General features: G+C 39.6%; 1 protein-coding gene across 1 annotated transcript in view; it reads left to right on the top strand.

Moving 5' to 3' along the window:
- The window catches only part of LOC104983855 (multidrug resistance-associated protein 4-like), a gene marked incomplete at both ends in the record, with an annotated part of 66,920 nt that overhangs the window by 31,614 nt on the left and 10,815 nt on the right, over positions 1–24,491 (top strand). The window contains 5 exons of the mRNA XM_010833380.1: positions 1,509–1,628; positions 2,772–2,882; positions 6,259–6,359; positions 7,543–7,734; positions 19,031–19,189. Of these exons, the coding sequence (XP_010831682.1) occupies positions 1,509–1,628; positions 2,772–2,882; positions 6,259–6,359; positions 7,543–7,734; positions 19,031–19,189 (683 nt within the window). The remainder of the gene's footprint in view (positions 1–1,508; positions 1,629–2,771; positions 2,883–6,258; positions 6,360–7,542; positions 7,735–19,030; positions 19,190–24,491) is intronic.

The raw sequence follows: 24,491 nt of genomic DNA, 5'->3' as shown, positions 1-24,491 counted from the left end.
CATTCGTCCCAGACAGAGGCCACAGTGTCACAGTCTGCCACTGACACAGCAAGTTACAGCCTTTTTCATGGTAGAGAATGAGAACCATAAGCGGTCCTCCCTGCCCTGCAGCCTACAGCTCACCTGTTCCCTGATGGGCAGGAGCCTGACCCTGGTTCTCGTGGTCAGTATGCTCTTAGAGAAGATGGCAGGAAACAATGCCCAGTCATGTGACACCAGACCCCAAACTCACATGAAATCACTCAAAAGAGAGTGGACACTAAGGCCACTGTCAGATTCTAAAAAGGTGATGTGAATGTCATATGTCACAGTGACCTCCAAACACCAGGACAGGTATCCAGCAGGGAAGTTATAAAAACATCCATCAGGTTCCCAGAGCAGAAGTCGATACTATTCAAAGGCTCCTCATCTGCTGGGTCCTGTGGGCACAAGGGTGGTGCAGCACTGGGTGCTCCATGACCCGCACAGAGGCTCCTGGCACAGGTGCAGGGAGAGGCTCAGGACGGGGGAGGCATCAGACTCCACTCCCCTTACTCATCTCACCCTGTTCTGGGTCTGGGTCTGGTCTAGGGTGGGGGATGTACTGACTCTATCCCAGCCTTTAGGCTACTCATCTAAGGTGGAGATGGCACACAGGTAGCTCATCAAAATTCAGTGTGGTGAGGACTCTAATGAATTAAATTTTGGAATGCCACTGACTCATAAATTAGTGAATAATTACTCAGTGATGAAAAAGAATGAAATACTACAATTTTCAGCAACATGGATGCAAAGAATATTATTCTTAGTAAAGTAATTCAGAGAAAAACAAATATGATATGTCATCACTTATACGTGGAATCTAAAAAGTAAAAGACTATATACAAAACAGAAATAGACTCAGAGATACAGAAAACAACTTATGGTTACCAAAGGGGACTGGAAGGGAGGAATAAATTAGGAATATGGGATTAACAGATAAACAGTACCATGTAAAAATAGGTAAGCAACAAGGATTGGCTGTAAAGCCCAAGGAATTTTATTCAGTATCTTGTAATAACCTATAATGGAATATAATGAAAAATAAGTGACTCACTGTACTGTATACCTGAAACTAACATATTGTTGTAAATCAACTGTCCTTCAATATGTTTTAAAAAACATTGTGAACAATTTCCACATGGAGAGATGCCAGAAGAATTTGGAGGGAGGCATGTTTGAGAGGACCTTGATGAGTTAAGAGTTCTTTTACCTAAATCTAGCTTCAATTTGAATTTGGTCAAAGGTGAGTTCAAAGAGAATCTTTAATTTCCAGGTTGTTAGAATGAAGGTTGGCGTGAACAGGAGTTTGAGGGTCACATGGAGGATCCTTTCCAAAAGGGGCAGCTTCCTTCCCCAGGCGGCCCTCCAGGAAGCCCTGGGTGTGCCCTTTGTTGGGACGTGTGACCACAGAGCCCGGGAGGCAGTGGGTTTCCTCACGTCCAGCCTCCCTGACTTTCTCTGTCGTGTGTCTGTCTCTGCTTCCCCAGCACAGAGTCCAGTGTTTTCTCACTTAGCATCTTCTCTCCGGGGACTTGGGACCATCCGGGCGTACAAAGCTGAACACAAGTTTCAGAAACTGTTCGACACATACCAGGATTCACACTCAGGTCTGTCAGTTTCTGGAGATGATTTCAAAGTATGAGGTCTGCTGCCTTCTGAGGCCTGATCTTCTTCTCAGGTGGCCTGGCTATTCTGTGCCGCCCCTCATCCCCCTCTGCACACCTGCCTCCTCCACCCCTTCCTCTCAGCATCCCTCTGTGTGCCCCTCTTCCCCATCACCCCCTGCTTTTCTCCCCCGCCTTGTTTGCGTTGTCCTTCGTCCTTCCATCACTGTGCTCTGTGGTTTTCTCTCTCTTTAGGGCAGGAGTTAAGAAACCTTTTTCTTTTTTTTAATAAACATCCAGATAGAATATATTGTAGGCTTTTTGTACTATACTGTCTCTATTGCAGATACTTACCTTTGGTGTTGTAGCACAAAGACAGACAAAAATAATATGTCAGCAAATAGCTAGGGCTGTGTTCCAATAAAACTTTACAGAACCAGGTGATGGCTGTTCTTGGCCCACAGGCTTTAGTTTATTGACTCTCCTTTCAGAGTATACAGGGTGGCAAATGTGACTGAGGAATATAATTTTCTGATTTGCCACCCACTTGATCATACTTTGTATCAATAAATTATTTTATAGGAAGAAATTTCAGAATTTCCACTAAGTCTGCAAAATTTTGAGCTATCTCTAAAATCTTTATTCTGTTTGAAGATAATGACTGCATTTTAAAAACCACATGCAGATCTTGTTAGCTGATGGTCCTTTAGATATTAGCTCCTAAAAGTAGACACATGTAGGGTCATGTAATGAGTGCAGAAGGTGCTGGAAACAGTGTGAGCTGTGCTGTCTGCTATCAGAGAGCTGGGAACAGTTGACATGTGAGAGGATGACCTTCAGGTTGAGGTCCAGCACTGCTGGAAATGTGCGGATTAGACTTTTTCCCTCTTTTTCCTTGTGATTGTACTTCTGTTGATAACCAGTGAGTTGAAGTTTTCAACTTCACAAAGCCACTGGACTGATTCTATATGTGCTATATGTTGTCTTTGTCAGAACCTAGCTTTCTGGAATCTTCAGTTTCCTTGAATGTGTAACTTTGCTGTCCTACCTTGTGTAAATGCTTAACTAAGAAAAATGCTCTCCTTCATTAGGAGCAGCTAACATGGTTTTTACGTTTATTCATTATATTATGGTTCACAAATCCAGAGGCTTGTTTCCTGCTTTTGACGATGTCCCAACAGCTCGCTATGTATCTGGATGTCATCTGTGCCATCTTTGTCACTATTGTTGCCTTTGCGGCCCTGATTCTGGCAGATAGTAAGTAAAAATCTGAATATTTATGGAATGCTTACAGTTTATAGCTTCAGATTCTAATGAATTGTATTAAAGTGTTTGTAGCATGTGACTCCACATTGTGGTCCGTGTGAAGTTATTTACATCTTGATAACTTTTATCTTTTTTTCCATTTATTTATTTACAGTAGATCCTTGTTGAGACCTTAAAAAAAAGATTTATTGGTGTTTATTTGCTTTACAATGTTGTATTAGTTTCTAATGTACAGCCAAGTGAGTCTGTTACTGTGTGCTCAGTCTCTAAGCCATGTCAGCTCTTTGAAACTCCATGGACATAGCCTGCTAGACTCCTCTGTCCATGGGATTTTCCAGACAAGAATGCTGGAGTGGGTTGCCATTTCCTTCAGGGGATCTTCCGGACCCAGAGATCAAGCCTGTGTCTTCTGCATTAGCAGGTGGATTCTTTACCACTGAGCCACATGGAAACCCAAATCTGTTATATTTATATCCCCCGTTTTTGGATTCTTTTTTTCTACCTCATAAACATTGGGCTGCATGCATATTTTTAGTAATTTTCATTTTAAAGAATACTTCAAATAAATTGCCCTATTGGAAAGAACTTTTCTTTTTGGCTTTAGGAATCTTCAGGAACAAAGACCAGGTATGAACCTGCCTGTTCCAGCTGACCTGTGGTGCCTTGGGTGCCTGCTTTGACTCACTTGGGCCATTCTTTTATTTTTATTTTTAAAATATTTTATAGGGGTATAGTTGATTTTTACTGTTATCTTAGTGTACAGCACTTCATGTGTACAGCAAAGTGAATCTGCTCTACATATACCTACTGTTTTTTAGATTCTTTTCCCTGTAAGTCATTACAGAGTTCGCTGTACTTTATAGTAGGTCTTTATTAGTTATCTCTTTTATATATAGTAGTGTGTATGTGTCAGTCTTCCAAATTATCCCTTCCTTCCCTTACCCTTTGGATTTTCTGCATCTGTAAGTAGATTAGTTCATTTCTAGCCTTTTGTTGGATTCTACATATAGGCAATATCATATGCTATTTGTCTTTCTCTGAATCTGACTTATGACAGTCTCTAGGTTCATCCATGTTGCTGCAGACGGCATTATTTCTTTCTTTTTATGTCTGAGTAATAGTCCATTGTGTATATATACCACCTCTTCTTTATCCATTCCTCTCTTGGTGGACATTTGTGTCCAACTTCTATGCTCTGGCTATTGTAAATAGTGCTGCAATGAACATTGGGGGGAATTATGGTTTTTTCTGGATATTTACCCAGAAGTGAGATTGCTGGGTCATATGGTAGTTCTATTTTAGTTTTTAAAGGAACCTCTGTATTGTTCTCAATATGGGCTATACCAGTTAACATTCCCACTAACAGTGTAGGAGGTTTCCCTTTTCTCCACATCCTCTCCAACATTTATTGTTTGTAGGCTTTTTGATGATGGTCATTTTGACTGGTGTGAGGTGATACCTCATTGTAGTTTTGATTTGCATTTCTCTAATAATTAGAGATGTTGAGTGTCTTTTAATGTGCTTTTTTGGTCATTTTTATGTCTTCTTTGAAGAATGTCATTTTTGATCTTCTGCCCATTTTTTGATTGGGTTATTTGTTTTGATATTGAACCATGGTCTGTGTATGTATTGGAGAATAATTCCTAGTTAGTCATTTTATCTGCAAATATTTTCCTCCATATTATGGGTTGTCTTTTCATTTTATTTATGGTTTCCTTTGCTGTATAAAAGCATTTAAGTTTAATTATGTCATATTTGTTAATTTTTTATTTTATTTTCACTACTTTCAGAGGTGGATCAAAAAGTTATGACTTCAGTTTATGTCACAGAGTGTTCTATCTATTTTCATCTGAGAATTTTATAGTGTCTAGTCTTACATTTATGTCTGTAATCCATTTTGAGTTTATTTTTGTGTATGGTGTTAGGGATTGTTTTAATTTCGCTCATTTACAAGTAGTTGTCCAGTTTTGCCAGCATCACGTATCGAAGAGACTGTCTTTTCTCCATTGTATATTCTTGCCTCCTTTGTCATAGATTAGGTGACATAGGAGCATGGGCTTATTTCCGTACTTTCAATCCTATTCCATTGATCTATATTTCTGTTTCTTGTGCCAGTAGCATAGGAGCTACTGATTCTTTTGATTACTGAAGCTTTGTAGTATAGTTTTAAGACTGAGAGTCTGATTACCTCAGCTTTGTTTTCCTTTCTCAAGATTGCCTTGGCTATTCATCGTCTTTTGTTTTGCCATACAAATTGTAAAATTTTTTGTTCTTATTCTGTAAAAAATGTCATTGGTTATTTGATAGGGATTACATTGAATCTATAGATTGCTTTGGATAGTTTCTTTGTATATTTATTTGCTGTAGGTCCTTGTTGAGACCTTTTATCTTTTCATCTTTCTTTGAAGGGATTGAGGTCTACACAGCTGTAGCAGCATGACATTCTGAACATTCCAGGTAGTGTCCTGTAATTGGGAGGGGAGAATCAAGTTTTATATTAAACTTTTTCCACAAATGAGAGTTTAGGTTTTAGCTTTAGGTCTACTCGGATCTCTTAGTTATAGGTAATGGTACATTGGGGTGAGAAGGATTCTCTGTAGCAAAGATCAGTATCCTCACTGCTGTATGCATACAAGATGAGCAGGTGTGGGTATCTGTGGCATGAACTCACCATCCCTAACTACTCATAGTAGTAACTCTGAATCATAGTCTTTAATAATGAAACATGAGAGTAATACTTTAGATTTAAAAGCATTGGCTCCTAGAATTGCCTTGTTTTTGTGATTTCAACTGCAGCTACATTGGACATAGAAAGTGAGATTACATAATGATAATTGAAGCCATAATGATGAAAGTCTGAATAATGACATGATCCTCACCCATATAATACTGTCAACTGTATGTCAATCCAGTTAGGATTAATAAAATCACCAGTTGGGATTAATAAAATCACCTTTCTAATTCTTTCTAAATCCATAGTGTTTTTTTCACTGTATTATGGTCCCAATCAATAGACAGTAATATTATGAGTAATATTACATGCAAATGATTAAAATGCCATAAAGAAGTCTTCTCACTACTATATATTAACATAAAATAGATAACTATTAAGGACCTACTATATAGCACAGGGAACTCTACTCAATACTCTGTAATGGTCTATATGGGAAAATAATTTTAGAATGAATAGATTTTATGTATATGTGTGGCTAATTCACTTTACTGTACACCTGAAACTAACACAACTTTGTAAATCAAATATGCTCCAATAAAAATTATAAAAATAAAAGAGTCTTCTTCATAAAGTGACAGAACTAGGTGAGGGGGTGGAGAAGGAGACTGACTGTTCCTCTTCTTCCTCATTTAGCTTTGAATCCTGGGGAGGTTGGCCTGGTCCTGTCTCTAATCATCACATTTACGGGGATGTTCCAGTGGTGTATCAGGCAAAGTACCGAAGTTGAGAATATGGTGATGTTTATCTTTCCATTCTTAGTCTTTTCAAGTCTCCTTGCTGTTAAATGGAATAAAAGCAATTCTAATGTAAAATAATAAAACTATTTTTTTACATCATTGTTAACAGAGGGATTTCTTTTTATTCTTCTCCATCTGCTTAATGTTAAATAAAATATATACATCTTTTTCTTAGTTTTGTGTGCTTCATGTCAACAGGTTTTATAGTCACAAACTGTCCTCAAGTATAATAAATGTCTCTGCAGGAGGGAGTTCAGGTAATCCTGCAGAGAATATGAGCTAATTTCTTAGCAGCTTGTTTATCTTTGTTTCTTAAGGGGTAATTCCTCATTTTTAGTTAAAAAAAAAAAAGTATTCAGTACTCTGAGGTTTGTTTATTTAATTAATAGCTTCCTCTGCCTTTCCCCCAACCCATTTTGTCATTTATCCTTGTATGTGTTGAGCACCTAAAATTGCTGGAAGCCCTTCTTTCTGGTAGGATAAGCTGTTTCTCAAAATGTGCTCTCCAAGGTGTGGAGTTACAGTTTTTTAAGAGGCCTTAATCAATATGTAAATTATACACTTTCTCTAAATATTTGCACCTTCTCCTAAAGGGAGAAAAACAATAAAAATGAAGTCTTTTAATTTTGGTCTTCTAACAGAGTAGAACCTGACTAATTATTAAAATGTTGGTTGATGATCATCCAGTCCTGCTCATCTGTAACACATTGCCCTTCTGTAACCACAGTTTACTAGTTGGTGTCCATAGGTGTTCTTTTCTTTGAGAAATTCTCTTTTTTTAATTTTTTTTAAAAAATTTATAGTCACAAACTATCAAACCTGTTGACATGGAGCACACAAAACTGAGAAAAAGATGTATATATTTTATTTAACATTAAGCAGATGTGAAAGGTAGAGTGATAAAATCTTAAACAATCATTTCTCTAATTCTTTTAGCTTTAATATAAAGTTGAAGGAAGTAGTTGTAAGTAAAAGGTTTGAAGATGAATAAATTTGCAAATCACCCAAGGCCCCATAAGACTCCTACTTCTGTCCTTTGTGGATGCTGAGACCTGAGATATTCTATACCACATAAAGGCAAATGTGAAGATATAAAAGCAGAAGGTTTCACTTGCAATCTCTAAAATTCATAAGCAAGACTGTCTGACACTTAACTCTTGTGATGTCATATGCATTTCAGATGATTTCAGTAGAAAGGGGGATTGAATATACAGACCTTGAAAAAGAAGCACCCTGGGAACTTGAGTATCGTCCACCACCATCCTGGCCTCATGAAGGAAGGATTTACATTACTTATGTTAATTTCAAGTACAGCCTGGATGGGCCTCTGGTATTGAAGAACCTGGACACGCTCATTGACCCAAGAGAAAAGGTTAGTTTAAGCCATTTGTCTCTTTATTTATTTATTTTTTTTAAGTGTTAACATTTTATCTTGTTTATTGAGGTAAAATATACATAAAATTTACCGTTCTAACTATTTTTAAATGTACTTCAGTGGCATTAAGTATATTCACATTGTTCTACAACCATCACCACTATCCATCTCCAGAACTTTTTAATTTAGAACATCTATTTTTTTTTTTTTTACTTTACAATATTGTATTGGTTTTGCCATACATCAACATGCATCTGCCATGGGAAGCTTGGGGCTGGTGCACTGGGATGACTCATTTGCCTTTTTAAAATCCAGCTAAAGATTTAGCACCACATCTGCTCTTGGCTTCCTTGTCAGTGTGTCAGGGGGACTCTGTTCCTAATGGATGCAGATTAGATCAGTGACATCATAGGTGAATCTTTCTTGGAAATTGACTATGAAATTGGGATACCAGTGATTTTTTCCCTGTGGAGTGAGCTCCCTCATGGTGGTAGATGGGTCCTTGGCTCCAGGGCTCAATCTTAACCTGACCCAGGACACTCTACAGGACACCTGATTATTCATACTAAGTCTGGGAAGTCAGCCGTGGCTCCCTGCCACTAACTGTCCAATATCCCCTGCCTTTCCTCCTTTCCGTTTTTTCTTCTTTGTATTTCTGATATCTCCTCCTGCTCCCATGGTGCCCTCTGGTGGCCGCCTCCTCCTCTCTCCATTAGCCCTTCCCGTAGACTTGTCCTCCATTCACCGACACTGAACTGCCATTGCCCTGCCCCACCCCGCAGACTGCTTCTTTCTGAAGCACAGATCTGACTTTTGCTGGCCTGGGTGAGCTGCTGGTAGAACCACAGCACAGCCCCAAGCCCATTCCAGTAGAGGCTGTGGGGTGAGCTCGTAGCCACTAGAGAAAAGCCAGAATCATGACTCAGTCACGGGTGAGGCACCAGAGCCCCAGATGGAGATAGGGCCCAGAGACTTGCTCAGAGTCAAAAGCAAATTGAAGGGAGCAGGGAAGATTCACATTGGAAATGGCAGAGAGGCTAGTAACCTGCACCTGCTGGCGTCCATGTCCGCTGGTGATGTTCCTTTCACGCTCAGATTGGGAACCTCAACTGGGGCCAGGGCAGACTCTTGAAGAAGAGACTAAACCAGAACAGACAAGGTGGTAGGAAGCCCTTGCCCCATCTGTCTCTACAGCCAGGATGTCTCCTGATTTACACACACCCCTGCACTCGGGTTGTGTGTAGGTTCTCCCAAAGCTATGTCCTCCCAGCTTCCAGTGTACACTATGTCCCTCAACCTGAGAGACCCGTCCCCTCCATCATCTGGATGGTGAAAGTCTCCTCATTTTCTGCTGCTGCTAAGTCGCTTCAGTCGTGTCCAACCCTGTGCGACCCCATAGACGGCATCTCACCAGGCTCCCCCGTCCCTGGGATTCTCCAGGAAAGAACACTGGAGTGGGTTGCCATTTCCTTCTCCAACACATGAAAGTGAAAAGTGAAAGTGAAGTCGCTCAGTCGTGTCCGACTCTTAGCGACCCCATGGACTGCAGCCTACCAGGGTCCTCCGCCCATGGGATTTTCCAGGCAAGAGTACTGGAGTGGGGTGACATTGCCTTCTCCGCCTCATTTTCTGAGGCATCTCTAATGCGTCTTAGAGACTCTCAATTCTTCCTCAGTGTCTTATATTTTCTTTTAACATAGCATTTACAGTACACCTGTGGTCATAGCAGGCAAAAGTTGGAAGGAACTAAATCCTTACAATGAAATATTATTCAGCCTTAAAAATGAAGAAAATTCTGGCCTATGGATAAAACTTGAGGACATCTTGCTAAATGAAATAAACCAGACACAAAAGAAATGAAAACTCTGATTCCACTCATGTGAGTTTCCTAGAGCAGTCAAATTCAAAAAGACAGGAAGTAGGATGGTGGTCTCCAGGGACTGTGGGAGGGGAGATGGGGAGTTGTTTGTCTAAAGGGTATAGTATATCAGTTTTATGAGGCAAAAAAATAAATTCTCGAGCTTGGTTGCACAATAATGTGAATGTACTGAAAACCAAACTGTCCAATAAAATGGTTAAGTAGTTAAATCTTATGTTATGTGAATTTTATCATAATTAAATTAAAAGATAGCACCTGTGACATGCTTTGTAATTTGAGTCTGTAGGTCACAGTACCTTGAAACTTTTTAAAATCAGGAAGCATCTTATTTTCATCTATGTTCCCTAGCAAGTGGCATTCTTCAGAGCACAGAGAGAGTACTGAGTGATTGCTGGATGAGAGGGTGAGTAATACACAGATGTGAGCAACCAGGAACCAACACACACAGAGAAGACAACTCTGTAAATAACCAAAAGAACTGCTCTTTAAAACTCTTACCACCCCAGACCCATATAGTGGAATGGAGCTGTAATTTAATGAATGGTAGCTTTGTAACATGAAAATGAAAAAATAAACATTCAACTTAATCCCCAAATGCTGCCCAGGGAGCAGCTTCAGTCAGTCACAGGGCAAAAGCTGGTCCTAATTATTTCCAGTTCCACTGTAGGTCAGGAAGAAGGTGAATTGCCTTATCAGGAAAACATTCACCACAGCTTTTGATACAATTTTGTCCCTGAGAGCTCTGAGGGCGATGTTTGTTTACTCTCAGGCAATGAGTCTGTCAGATTTTCCATTGTAAATGTAATTCTGTTAACTTACATAAGAAACTCTGTAGTACAACTTAGGGACATAAGAGATTCTTATTCTTCTTTCTTAAACCCTGGAAATCATAGGATTATTGAGATTCTAAAATGTTTGAGGGCAAATTAAATTTGGAGACTGAATTAATAACTGCAGCAACTTGACATAGTATTGCCATTAGTTTCATTTCTGTGTGGGGAGATGAAACCCGGGCAGCATGTTCATGAAGCCATTTCACTCCACCTGTGTACATCCCAGGTTTCCTCTCCTGCTCACAGGTCCCCACCCCTGTCACTCCAGGACACCCCCTTTGGTGTTGGATTTGATTGAGAGAAGCTGCTGTGGGAGAAGGAAATGGCAACCCACTCCAGTGTTCTGGCCTGGAGAATCCCAGGGACGGGGGAGCCTGGTGGGCTGCCATCTATGGGGTCGCACAGAGTCAGACACGACTGAAGCGACTTAGCAGCAGCAGCAGCAACCGTGGGTGGGGAGGAGACATGGGAGTGAACCAGCTCAGCAGAAGGGGGGCTTTATTCTCTTTCCCTCGTTTCCTCTGCTGTCACGATTCCTGGAAGTTACCATCAATAGGAAAGTGTAGTAGGTACTATGCGGGACTTTAATCCATAGAAGAAATGACAAGTGAAAATAAAGAACCAGGACTTCCCTGGTGGTGCAGTGGAGAAGAATCGACCTTTCAATGCAGGGGACACTGGTTCAATCCTTGATCTGAACCGAGAAGATTTCACATGCCTCAGAGCAACTGAGCCTGTGCGCCACAACTGCTGAGTCCACGTACCACAACTACTGAGCCTACATGCCACAACTACTAAAGCTTATGCTCAGCAACAAAAGCAGCCACCTCAGTGAGAAGTCAGTTCACTGCAACAAGGAGTAGCTTCCATTCATCACAACTGGAGACAGCCTGGCCAAAGCAACCATGACCCAGCACAGCCAAAAACTAAAAAAAAAAAAAAAAAAAAAATCAGCTTGAGGTAAATAGCATGCTAGGCTTCCTGGTTAGATTCTGAACATGAGCTGCATTTTTCATTTAGATGATTTTGTGGTTTATTTGATCATTTTGGAGAGTCCTGGGCCATATTAAAGCATTTTCCATCTCTTGAGGTAGATTGATTTGTTTGTTTTTGCTCACGGCTCTTACTTGGGTAATACATTTTTACAGATGCTTACTAGACCTTTCTATAATGTGCAAAAATATTAGTTTTCTATATTTTCTCTTTTTTATGTAATGTTTTCTTGTAAACCCCTCCCTTCACTCTCAGCTTGTCCTTCTTCCCCTGCTGGCTTCCTCATTCCTTGTGACTCAGACTGTGGTGCCAGAGCAGCAGCACCTGCATCTCCTGGAGCTTCTTAGAAATGCAGGGTCTCAGGCCCATTCAGATCACTTTCTCAGCATTGCAGGACCTCCTAGTAAAGTCCTTTCTCTCCCATGGGCAGGGTTCGATAACTGATAGCATGTGATTTCCAAGAAATGTCCTTTGACAGTTTGAAACTGAGCTCATGAATCACCCAAACCCCTATTGTGACTGAGCAGGAGGCACTAGAAAGCTCTGTACCACTTACCCTACAGATTTACTTACGTTTATATTCTATAAATCGGGTCTTTACAGTATAAACTAATTCTGTGATTTTACTGCATTTATTTGCATCTTTCCATGGAGTCTGTCTTCATCGCGGGCCATTTTCATCCTGCTGTCTGTCCTTCTCCACAGCAGCCTTCTGTGGGGACAGGAGGAATTTCCCAGGCTCAGCCCTGCCTGGAACTGGAGTCAGAGACTGCTGAGCAAGGTAGTCAGAGATTGCTGAGCGTATGCATGGCTCTTTCACCACCTGATGGGATGAAATATGAATCTTGCTCCTTAAGCAGGGCACGAGATCTGTCTGGTCTGTTCCCCAGGCACCATGTGCCCCACTCAGCTGCAGGTTTCTCTCAGCCTGGCTGTGGGTGCCGGTTCTTCCTGCTGACAGCTGGCCCACCTGACCTCAGGCACACTCTTGCTCCCACTCACCATGAACATGCCTGTGTCCACATCATGCTTTAACTCTCTGGCTATAGGATCTCTATGTTAGGCCTGTGCCTTTAACTGCAGCTACACTGACTTCTCCCCACTTTCTCTGTTCTGGCTACACAGAGGGACATGATAAGGTGCCAGGCCATCAGCAGATGGAGAAGAGCCCGAGGATGTGGATTTGAGTCCCATCCTGTGACTTATGGGTTCTGACATTTCAGGCAGACTAATTAATCTAACTAAACCTCAATCTTTTCTTTTCCAAAATGGAAGCAATAGGATGTAACCTGTAGGGTTGTTGTACAACTTAAACAAGATAAGACATGTAAAACACCCAGCATAGGGATCAGAGTAATTGCTTGGATAAAGATGGCCATCATTTCATTGGGTATTAAATGACCATAACCACTTATACCCAAGTTGTCTATCCCATGAGAAAAGAGGTGTTGGCCATTTGAAGTATCTATAGCTGTAGGATCCATCTGTTGTGTTTCTCTGTCTGGTTTATCATATACCTAAATAATACAGTAATAGATTTTCCATAAATTTGTCTGGCCTGATTTAAAAATCTCAGTTCCCAATGGAAGCTTCTTTTTCTCAGGACACCATAGGTAATACAAATGAGTCAAATCCAATACAGATTCTGCTGTCAACATGTACAGTTCATCTGAAGAAACAAGAAAATGACTATATTAGCTTTGTAAGCTAGAAAGAGGTCATAATTTTTTAGAGGTTTTCACAAAAATAACATAACAGTTTTGTTTTTTTTTTTTTTTTACAAAAATGACATAACATCAGTTAGGGTTGGGACAAGCCCACATGATGGGACAGGGAGAGTATTTCCAAGGATTTAGGCATGTGAGACAGACTTAGTGATGTGTGGTTAGGGTTTCAGCTGGTGGAGATGCATTCAGCAGAAATGCATGTGAAAGTTCTTTAGGAGGTGGAGTCAACATAAGCAAAAGCATGATGCCCTGATCCAGTGAATGAAGAACGAGGCACCTGCAGAGAATTCAGGAAAATCAGCTACCAGGTGTGCAGCAGAAAATTACATGTTCAACCCTGACAACTCCCGAGTCACCCCAAGGAAGCCAACTTGTGCACATGAAGGATGGAGAGGTCAGTGGGAACAGTTTTGTAGAAGAAACATCCTAGGATGGAGTGATGGGCACGGAGCCTGTGGCCTTTGGGAGTTTAATCTGAGAAGTGAGAGCCTGAGGACCAGAGTGGGCAGATGCAGGAGGTGGGGAGCCTGGAGCTGTTGTGCCTCCAGGAAAATGTCCCGGAAAAGTGATTCCCCTTTTTGGAATCAAACTGATGTCGATTAAAACAAAGATATAACACTTGGGTTTGTGAATGTGCAGGGAATTGAGTGGGAGTAGAAAATGGTATCGTATTTCTGGAGAGTAGGTTAACAGCTTAACAGCTTCCTCTGAAAATGTTCACACTTGATTCTTAGTAGTTCCACATTTGAGAATTTATCTGAAGGAAATCCTTGAGAGTATTTGCAAAAAAGAAGATTTAGCTTCAAGGATATTTAGCAGAATTATTTATAATAACAAATTATTGAAAACTGCCTAAATATCCAGAAGTAGGGGGTTTGTTAATTGATCACATATACTGTAATATTTTGTAGCCATTAAAATAAATATTCTTATGAAATACTAAATGAAAACACATAACAGTATGTTCATATTAATCCCATTTTGTTTATATATGGGAACATGTGTCTTTAAGAACACATACAGAAGTCTAGAAAGTAAAAACATCATCTTGAAAATGTTTTTTTCAGAGTGCTGAGTATAGCTATTATTTATTTTTCAAATTTATACTGATTATGATTAAGGATCATAATCATAAAACATATTTTTTATAAATCATAAAGTTTGTTTTAATTTGTTTTTTAAAAGGTAATGCAGCCTGGCACTCCAGTGCTGACTGTGGCTCTTAAAATGAGGAACTGAGTCATAAAACACTGCAAAGGTAGAGTCTTCAGGGCTTGGCACCATGCTGGACTCAGGGAAGTGAGGTGGACAGTTCAGCCCCTGAGGCTGGGAATGAAGTCATGAGAGTAACGTGGGAAAGAGGAGGAATGGGTTGCTTTGTGTAGGGCATTGGGTGTTGATTATGTTGAGTTTGGTGTGTGCAGAGAAATCCAGGTGCAAATGTGTAACAAGTTGATATCATCAGAGACAAACCTGGTTGGAAAAACAGAAAGTGGCCATTTCAAAGCAAATAAAATAAGATTTTCTCCAAGTGTCTTTATAATTTTATTTATTTATTTTTGTCTGAGCTGAGTCTTTGTTTCTGCTCGGGCTTTTCTCTAGTTGTGGTGAACGGGGACTCCTCTAGTTGTGTGCCTGAGCTTCTCATTGTGGTGGCCTCTCCTGTTACAAAGCACAGTCTGTAGCGTGTGAGGGCTTCAGTAGTTGTGGCTCAGTAGTTTTGGTTCCTGTGTTGTAGAGCACAGGCTCAATAGTTGTGGCACACGGGCTTAGTTGCTCTGTGGCATGTGGGATTCTCCTGGATGAGGGATTGCACACATGTCTCCTGTACTGGCAGGTGGATTCTTTACCACTGAGCCACCAGGGAAGCCCTCCAAGTGTCTTTAGATTGAATAATGTGAGCTTACTGATACTAGTGACCCTCTCCACGGGCAATTGGTAAAACCCTTTGGTTACCCAGAAAAGACATTCAGACTATAGTTTTGATGACCGAATGGCAGGATAGCCAGAGCCAGATTTTCTTTGAGTTGTCTTTTTCTTTTTTGGGGGGCCTGTGGCCACGCAGCATGTGGGATCTTAGTTCTCTGATGAGGGATTGAATTCACACCTCCTACAGAGGAAGTACAGAATCTTAACCACTGGACTGCCACGGAAGTCCCCCCGTTTTTTTTGTGTTTGTTTTTCTTTTATTCTCCTCACTGGAGTATGGAGTTCACAGACCTGTGGTTATGAGCAGTCCTCAGTGCTCCTACATATCTCAGTCCATTTACCCAAAGTCTACAAATGTTCCTGTTTGTACAGATGGATCGGTTTCAGTGGAGCTGATAACATGGGAACAAACACACATTCTCACAGATACAGTTCTCACTTGTGTCCTGATATGTGTTGATTTGTGTATGAGAACACCCAGAAATATAGGCACATCTGTTTTATTGTGCCTCACAGATAATGCATTTTTTAAACAAATTGTACATTTATGGCAACACTGTATCAAGCAAGTATATTGGCACCATTTTCCCTACAGCATTTGCTAACTTCATGTATCTGTGTCACATTTTTGTAATTCTCGCAATATTGTGAACTGTTTCATTATTATTATATTTGTTATTCTGATCTGAGATCAATGTATTTTAATGTTAAAGGCTCAGGTGATGGTTAGCATTCTTTTAGCAATAAACTATTGAAAATTAAGGTTGTACATCATTTTAATATATAATGCTACTGTACACAGTAGACTACAATATAGTATAAACATCAATTTATTTGAACAGAGAAACAAAAAATTCATATAACTTTATTTTGTGATTTTCACATGATTGAGGTTGTCTGAAACCAAATCCAAAATATCTTTAAGTTCTGCCCGTACACACATATGAGCCACATATGTACACACTACAACCTGTTTGTGTGCAGAGAATGGCCCATCTGTATTATACAGATTAGGGTTTAAAATAAGGTAAAAAAATGTCCTGAGAAACCTGTATTCAGGTCAAGAAACAAGAGTTAGAACTGGACATGGAACAAAAGACTGGTTAAAAATTGGAAAAAGAGTACGTCAAGGCTGTATATTGTTATCCTGCTTATTCAACTTATATGCAAAGTACATCGTGTGAAATGCTGGGCTGGATGAAGCTCAAGCTGGAATCAAGACTGCTGTGAAAAATATCAATAAACTCAGTTATGCAGATGACACCAACCTTATGGCAGAAAGTGAAAAAGAACTAAAGACTAAAAGTGAAAGAGGAGAGTGAAAAAGCTGGCTTAAAACTCAACATTCAATAAACAACAATCATGGCATCCAATCCCATCACTTTGTGACAAATAGATGGGGAAACAATGGAAACATTGACAGACTTTATTTTCTTGGTCTCCAGAATCCCTGTGGTCGGTGATTGCAGCCATAAAATTAAGACGCTTGCTCCTTGGAAGAAAAGTCTATGAGAAACCTGGACAGTGTATTAAAAAGCAGAGACATTACTTTGCCAACAAAAGTCCATATAATCAAAGCTATGGTTTTTGTAGTAGTCATGTATGGATGTGAGTGTTGGAATGTAAGGAAGGCTGAGCACCAAATAACTGATGCTTTTGAAATGTGGTGTTGAAGAAGACTCTTCGGAGTCCCTTGAACAGCAAGGAGATCAAACCAGTAAATCCTAAAGGAAATCAATCCTGAATATTCATTGGAAAAACCTGCTGAAGCTGAAGCTCCAGTACTTTGGCTATCTGATGAGAAGAGCCAATTCATTGGGAAAGACCCTGTTGGGAAAGATTGAAGGCAGGAGGAGAAGGGGATGACAGAGGATTAAGATGGTTGGGTGGCATCACCGACTCAATGGACATGAGTTTGAGCAAGCTCAGGGAGATGATGAAGAACAGGGAGGCCTGGTGTGCTGCAGTCCATGGGGTTGCAAAGAGTTGGACATGACTGAGCAACTAAACAACAACAACAAATTATCTTATAGACATTGTATTATCTTCGTAAGATAATAAAATTAGCTAAACCTGCTTTTTCTTATGTTTAATCTCTTTAAAGGTAAATTCTGCTTTGAAATGCCATGATTGATTTGACAGACTAAGATGTGACACTTTAGAGATTCAAATCAGAAAATATGATTCAATTCAGAAAATATGAAAATTTCCAAGAATTCTGATTATATTGCTCAGAAAGATTTAGTTGTTCCATTTAAAGCTGAGTTTTAAAATTTTACTGTTTTACAAATGATCAAAAGCATGTCTTACACTGTCATCAGTTCCAGATTCTAAATAGAGATGAAATCATCTCTTGGGAAGCTTCCTTCAGGGAATTTGCAGTTGGGCTTCCCTGGTGGCTCAGATGATAAAGAATCTGCCTGCAAGGCAGGAGACCCGAGTTCCATCCCTGGGTCAGGAAAATCCCCTGGAGTAGGAAATGGCAACCCACTGTACTATTCTTGCTTTGAGAATTCCATGGACAGAGGAGCCTGGCAGGCTACATTCCATGGTGTTGCAAAGAGCTGGACAAGACTGAGTGGCTAATACTTTCTTTTACTTTCAAACTCATTGGTAAAAAAGGCCAGTTTCTACATACATATTTGAATGCAGTTTTATTCCTTACAAGCATTTAACCTGCACTGTATAGATTCTTTCACTTTATTGTTAGTCATTTAATTTCTCTCTGCTTTAGTATTAATAAATAGACTGACACGACATGTATTTTTTATTTTTCCAAAATTCAATTGTAAGTATTAAGTTTTTAATAAACTGCCTTTTGTGCTGCTCTGGTGAAAGGTCCCATGTAAATATAAAATTTTCTTTGTGTTGTTTTTAATCTCATTATGTGCATTTTGTCTATTTTATATTTTAAGTTGTTTCAAGATAGAATGTAATTAAGATATTTAATATCAGGAAGTGATTTCATTTTTATACCAAAGAATAACTCCTCTTAAAAGATCCCTGAGAAAGTGAGTAATTGTTTGTGTATAACACTTATGACTTGCTGACATCTCTGTACAATTACCCGTGTAATTCTCAAAGTCAGATTACCCAGGCAGTAGGAATAAACCTAATTTAAAAACTGACTTCCTATGCACCACTTAGGAGACTGCTGTTTTTTCACTGCCAGCAGATTTTTTTTAAGTTATCTTCTTGCTTTATTTATGAATGTTAATTACACACATACATATACATGTACACACATACACCACACACAAAATATGTCTCCCCCTTTTAGCCTACCACATAATGGATACTATGTGATAATCACAGAAAACAAACAATTTTTAGCATATTAAGCATTCCTTCAGGGAAATCTGACTTCCCTGGTGGTTCAGATGGTAAAGCGTCTGCCTACAATGCAGGAGACCTGAGTTCGATCCCTGGGTTGGGAAGATCCTCTGGAGAAGGAAATGGCAACCCACTCCAGTAGTCTTGCCTGGAAAATCCCATGGAGGAGCCTAGTAGGTTATAGTCCATGGGGTCACAAAGAGTTGGAAACGACTGAGCAACTTCACTTTCACTTTTGGGAAATCTGAATAAAACTGCATAAATAAATAAAACTGTAAAAAGGCATAAAATCACTCACGTTTATATTACATATGCTTGGGTTGATGGTGGTCTCAAGGAGGGGCACTTGTAAATATCTGCCATTTTTGGTTGCCACAATTTGGGGGTTGCATCTGGTATCTAGTGGGTAGAGTTCATTGCTGCTGTCAAACATCTTACAATATGCAAGACAGTCCCCAGACCCCCCAACAATGAATTATCTGGGCCCAAATGTCACCAGGACCATGCTTGAGAAACTATAGACTACACTTTACATATAATAGAACTTTGAAAATTCGTTTTCAACAATCAGGGTTTAATTGCTCTGGGTCTCTTTACAGCGTGGCATTGTGGGAAGAACAGGAGCTGGAAAAAGTTCCCTCATCACTGCTCTTTTTAGATTGTCAGAACCTGAAGAACCTGATATTTGGATTGATGGGATCTGGACAACCAACATTGGACTTCATGATTTAAGGAAGAAAATGTCAGTTGCACCTCAGGTATGCACATCAGAGAATTCTCACATGTTCTTTTAATAAAGTATATAAGTTTCATTGCTTTTAGTTTGATTTTTATTTTCAAGTTACATGAAAGTGAAAGGTTGTTGTTGAATCACAAGAAGACACCGGGATTCTTGGCCCCCGGAGGAGAAGAATTCAATCCGGGGCCAGAGATGAGGCTTGATCGCTCAGAGCTTTTGTGTAAGAAAGTTTTATTAAAGTATAAAGGAGACAGAGAAAGCTTCTGACATAGGCATCAGAAGGGGGCAGAAAGAGTACCCGCTTGCTAGTGTTAGCAATGAAATTATATACTCTCCAATGAATCCAAAGAATGTCTGGAGGTTGTAAAGACCTCAGCAGACCTATTCCCATAATTTACATTTTAAGATAACAGAAGGTTTAATCCAAAGACTGTCCTTAGGCAGGATACATTATTGTTATATAATCCTAAGGAATGTGGAGAAAGAAAAAAGTTTGTCCTTTCTTCCTCCTTGAGAATTCCAGACCCCTCTCTCCTTGGGGACCCCTAGACTCCCTATCAACCTGCCTAGGAAATGACTCTCTCAAAAGCATTGATCCTCTTTTTCCCAATAGAGCACATTTTTTAGCATTAGGTATTTTCAACAGACATTTTCATCGGATACCATGTTTTGTTTCTTTGTTCGTTTATTAGCTTTGTGTGCATGTGATTTAATAACTTACTGAGAGAGATTTCTGGACTCAGTCTTCCTCAGTTGCCACAATTTTATCCACAGATAACCACATAATTCTGAGAATAAAAGGCTAAATGGTTTGTCTAGTGCTGGAGAGGTTCCTATAGGGAAACATGACTTTTAAGTGTTTTACAGATGGAATTTTGCTGTGGGAAATGAGGACATCTTTTCAAAGGTGATTATCTCCTTGGAGGACTTTATGTGAAACTGTTGAGCTTTGAGAATTACAGGGTATGTAGATGCTGGGGAGACTTTGACAATTTATCCATTAATAAATAATTTTCACCAGGGAGGCAGTATAGAATATAGAACTGAGGTAGAGTAGGTAACTGAGAATTCTGTTTCTATGTACCTCAGTTTTATCTGTCTTACAAGGTAACTAACAGTACCAACCCCTTGAGCTGTTGTGAGGACAAAATAGGTCACTAAGTGTGAAGTGCTTCACATAGACCCTGATGCAACTGCTGTGATGGTGGAGCATGGAATTGGCCATTGGCTAGTCTTTTCCTGAACTCTGATTCTGTTTTCTTTTCTTCTGCATCTTAAAGAAGTATAACTTTCAGGGAGTGTTTGGAACTCTGGATTATATGCACAGTAGACACTCCTGTCATTCCTTGTGGTTAGTTCACTCACCATAATTTGGTGAATATTTACTGAGAAAATACTATCCTCCAGGTATATAGCCAAGGGAAGCCTAGATCCTGTGTCCTCATCTTCCATCCTGTACTCTGCTTTGACAGACTTACTGACTTAAAAAAATAATAATAATAATTTGAATTTTTTAATATACTTGATAATCATATGCCCATCAAAGGAAGCTCAGAAAAAAATACCCACTTGAAATGTAAAACAGAAAGGAGATGAGACAAAATGAGCCAGGCAGTTGTGCTTCCTGGAATGTGGGTGTAATGTGCCCTGAAATGCCTGTTTATTAGGAAGCATATAGAACATGGCACCCAAAGGGAAGGAGAATGTGGACTTGGGTACTGCTGTTGCTACCTACCCGTGACCTCTAAAATACCTGGAATTACTCTAAGTACTTTTGAAACCAAGATATTCTTTTCAGACTATAGTGAAATGCCACCTCACAACCTTTAAGATGTCTGCTATTAAACAGAGTGAAGTAAGCCAGAAAGAAAAACATCAATACAGCATACTAATGCATATATATGGAATTTAGAAAGATGGTAACAATAACCTTGTGTACGAGACAACAAAAGAGACACTGAGGTATAGATCAGTCTTATGGACTCTGTGGGAGAGGGAGAGGGTGGGGAGATTTGGGAGAATGGTATTGAAACATGTATAATATCATGTATGAAACAAATCGCCAGTCCAGGTTCGATGCACGATACTGGATGCTTGGGGCTGGTGCACTGGGACGACCCAGAGGGAGGGTATGGGGAGGGAGGAGGGAGGAGGGTTCAGGATGGGGAACACAGGTATACCTGTGGCGGATTCATTTCTATATTTGGCAAAACTAATACAATATTGTAAAGTTTAAAAATAAAATAAAATTTAAAAAAAAGAGAGAGAGAGAAAGAGAATGCCAAGTGTTGGCAAAGAGGTAGAGAAATTAGAAACCTTATTCATTGCTTGTAGGAATGTAAACTAGTACAGCCACTATGGAAATCAAGTTGATGTTTGCTCAGAAAAGTTAAAGATAGAATTGTCATATGACCTAGCAATCCTACTTTAGAGTATAAACACAAAAGAATTGGAAGAAGAGTCTTAAAGAGATACCTCTACATGCATGTTATAACAGCATTATTCTCAACAACAAAAAGGTGGAGGCATCCAAGAGTCCATTGACAGATGAATCAATAAAGTGTAGCATATATACATAGAGTGGAATATTATTTGGCTTTACAAAAGAAAATTCTGAAACATGCTATAACACAGATGAACCTTGAGGAAATTAAACTAAGTGGAATAAGCCAGTCACAAAGGACAAATACTGTATGATTCTACTAATAGGAGGTTCCTAGAGTACTAAATTCATGGATACAAGATATAGAATAGTGGGTGCCAGAAGCTTTTGGGAAAGAGGAATTGTTATTTAATGGGTACAGATTTTCAATTCTGCCAGATGAAAGGAGATCTGTGGCTGGAAGGTGGTGATGATTGTACAACAGTGTGAATGTATTTAATACCAGTGAACTGTGCACTTAAAGGTGGTGAAACTAGTAAACTTTATGTGTATTTTACTACAATTAAAACAATTTTTATTCAAAGGTGTTCCATTCAGGAAAAATGGGAAGGAATTTTTAGCACATTCAGTACCCATATTTAAAAATTTCCACTGTTTTGGCTGCAATAAAATCGATTTTGAAAAAAATGAAAAAAAAATTTCCTTTGGCTATTAGATTTATGACTTGTGGTTACATAGAAAATAAATGAGCTTAGATTCCCAAGTTTTATGTTTTGATGGTATTCCTCTCTGAAAAGGCCAAGTGAGATGATCAGTTAACAGAAATAAAGGGCATGTGTATAAAGTCCTTGGATACAAGGACTTCTCAATAGGAAAAAAGTTGTATGCTTGTGTACATAAAATAACGCTATAAGTAAATATCATTAGATTATTCCTGGCTCTGCTAATAATGTTTGGAAGCACATCTGAGCAAAGACCAAACAAACCTTTGCATCACCATGTTTTGGTTCTGTCCTGTTGGTTTCCACCCTTCCTTTGAGTATGCTCTATGTGCACACTCCAGACAGCATGCTTACAAAATAGTCCTAAGCTTTGTATCCATGATTCTTGCCTTGGGAACCCTATCAATGGTATGTAAAGGTAAAAAGATAGGACACTGAAAGATGAACTCCCTAGGTCGGTAGGTGCCCAGTATGCTACTGGAGATCAGTGGAGAACTAACTCCAGAAAGAATGAAGGGACGGAGCCAAAGCAAAAACAGCACCCAGTTGTGGATGTGACTGGTGATAGAATCAAGATCTGATGCTGTAAAGAGCAGTATTCCATAGAAACCTGGAATGTTAGTTCTATGAATCAAGGCAAATTGGAAGTGGTCAAACAAGAGACGACAAGAGTGAACATCAACATTCTAGGAATCAGTGAACTAAGATGGACTGGAATGGGTGAATTTGACTCAGACAACCAGTATGTCTACTACTGTGGGCAAGAATCTCTTAATAGAAATGGAGTAGCCATTGTAGTCAACAAAAGAGTCCAAAATGCAGTACTTGGATGCAATCTCAAAAACGACAGAATGATCTCTGTTTGTTTCCAAGGCAGGCCATTCAATATCATGGTAATCCAAGTGTATCCCCCAACCAATAATGCTGAAGAAGCTGAAGTTTAACGGTTCTAACAAGACCTACAAGACCTTTTAGAACTAACATCCAAAAAAGATGTTACTGGGGATTGGAATGCAAAGTAGGAAGTCAAGAAACACCTGGAGTAAGGCAAATTTGGCCTTGGAATATGGGATGAAGCAGGGCAAAGGACAATAGAGTTCTGCCAAGAGAACACACTGATCACAGCAAAACACCTTCTTCCAACAATACAAGAGAAGACTCTACATATGGACATCACCGGATGGTCAACACCGAAATCAGATTGATTATATTCTTTGCAGCGAAAGTTGGAGAAGCTCTATACAGTCAGCAAAAACAAGACCAGGAGCTGACTATGGCTCAGATCATGAACTGCTTATTGACAAATTCAGACTTAAATTGAATACAGTAGGATAAATCACTACATCATTTAGATATGATGTAAATCAAATCCCTTACGATTATACAGTGGAAGTGAGAAATAGATTTAAGGGTCTAGATTTGATAGACACAGTGCCTGATGAACTATGGATGGAGGTTCATGACTTTGTACAGGAGACAGGGATCAAGGAAATAGAGCTGCCTTATGATCCAGCAATCCCACTGCTGGGCATACACACTGAGGAAACCAGAAGGGAAAGAGACACGTGTACCCCAATGTTCATCGCAGCACTGTTTATAATAGCCAGGACATGGAAGCAACCTAGATGTCCATCAGCAGATGAATGGATAAGAAAGCTATGGTACATATACACAATGGAGTATTACTCAGCCATTAAAAAGAATACATTTGAATCAGTTCTAATGAGGTGGATGAAACTGGAGCCTATTATACAGAGTGAAGTAAGCCAGAAGGAAAAACACCAATACAGTATACTAACGCATATATATGGAATTTAGAAAGATGGTAACGATAACCCTGTATACGAGACAGCAAAAGAGACACTGACGTATAGAACAGTCTTATGGACTCTGTGGGAGAGGGAGAGGGTGGGAAGATTTGGGAGAATGGCATTGAAACATGTAAAATATCATGTATGAAATGAGATGCCAGTCCAGGTTCAATGCACGATACTGGATGCTTGGGGCTGGTGCACTGGGACGACCCAGAGGGATGGAGGGAGGAGGGAGGAGGGAGGGGGGTTCAGGATGGGGAACACATGTGTACCCGTGGTGGATTCATTTTGATGTTTGGTAGAACTGATACAGTTATGTAAAGTTTGAGAATAGAATAAAATTAATTTAAAAAAAATAAAATAAAATTAGCTGGAAGGCCTGGAAAAAAAAAAAAAAAAAAA

The sequence above is a fragment of the Bison bison genome, unplaced genomic scaffold (assembly GCF_000754665.1).
Source record: "Bison bison bison isolate TAMUID 2011002044 unplaced genomic scaffold, Bison_UMD1.0 scf7180017863474, whole genome shotgun sequence".
Taxonomy (NCBI): domain Eukaryota; kingdom Metazoa; phylum Chordata; class Mammalia; order Artiodactyla; family Bovidae; genus Bison; species Bison bison.
Note: the sequence above shows the minus strand (reverse complement) of the source record. Positions and strands in the feature narration are given on the sequence as shown.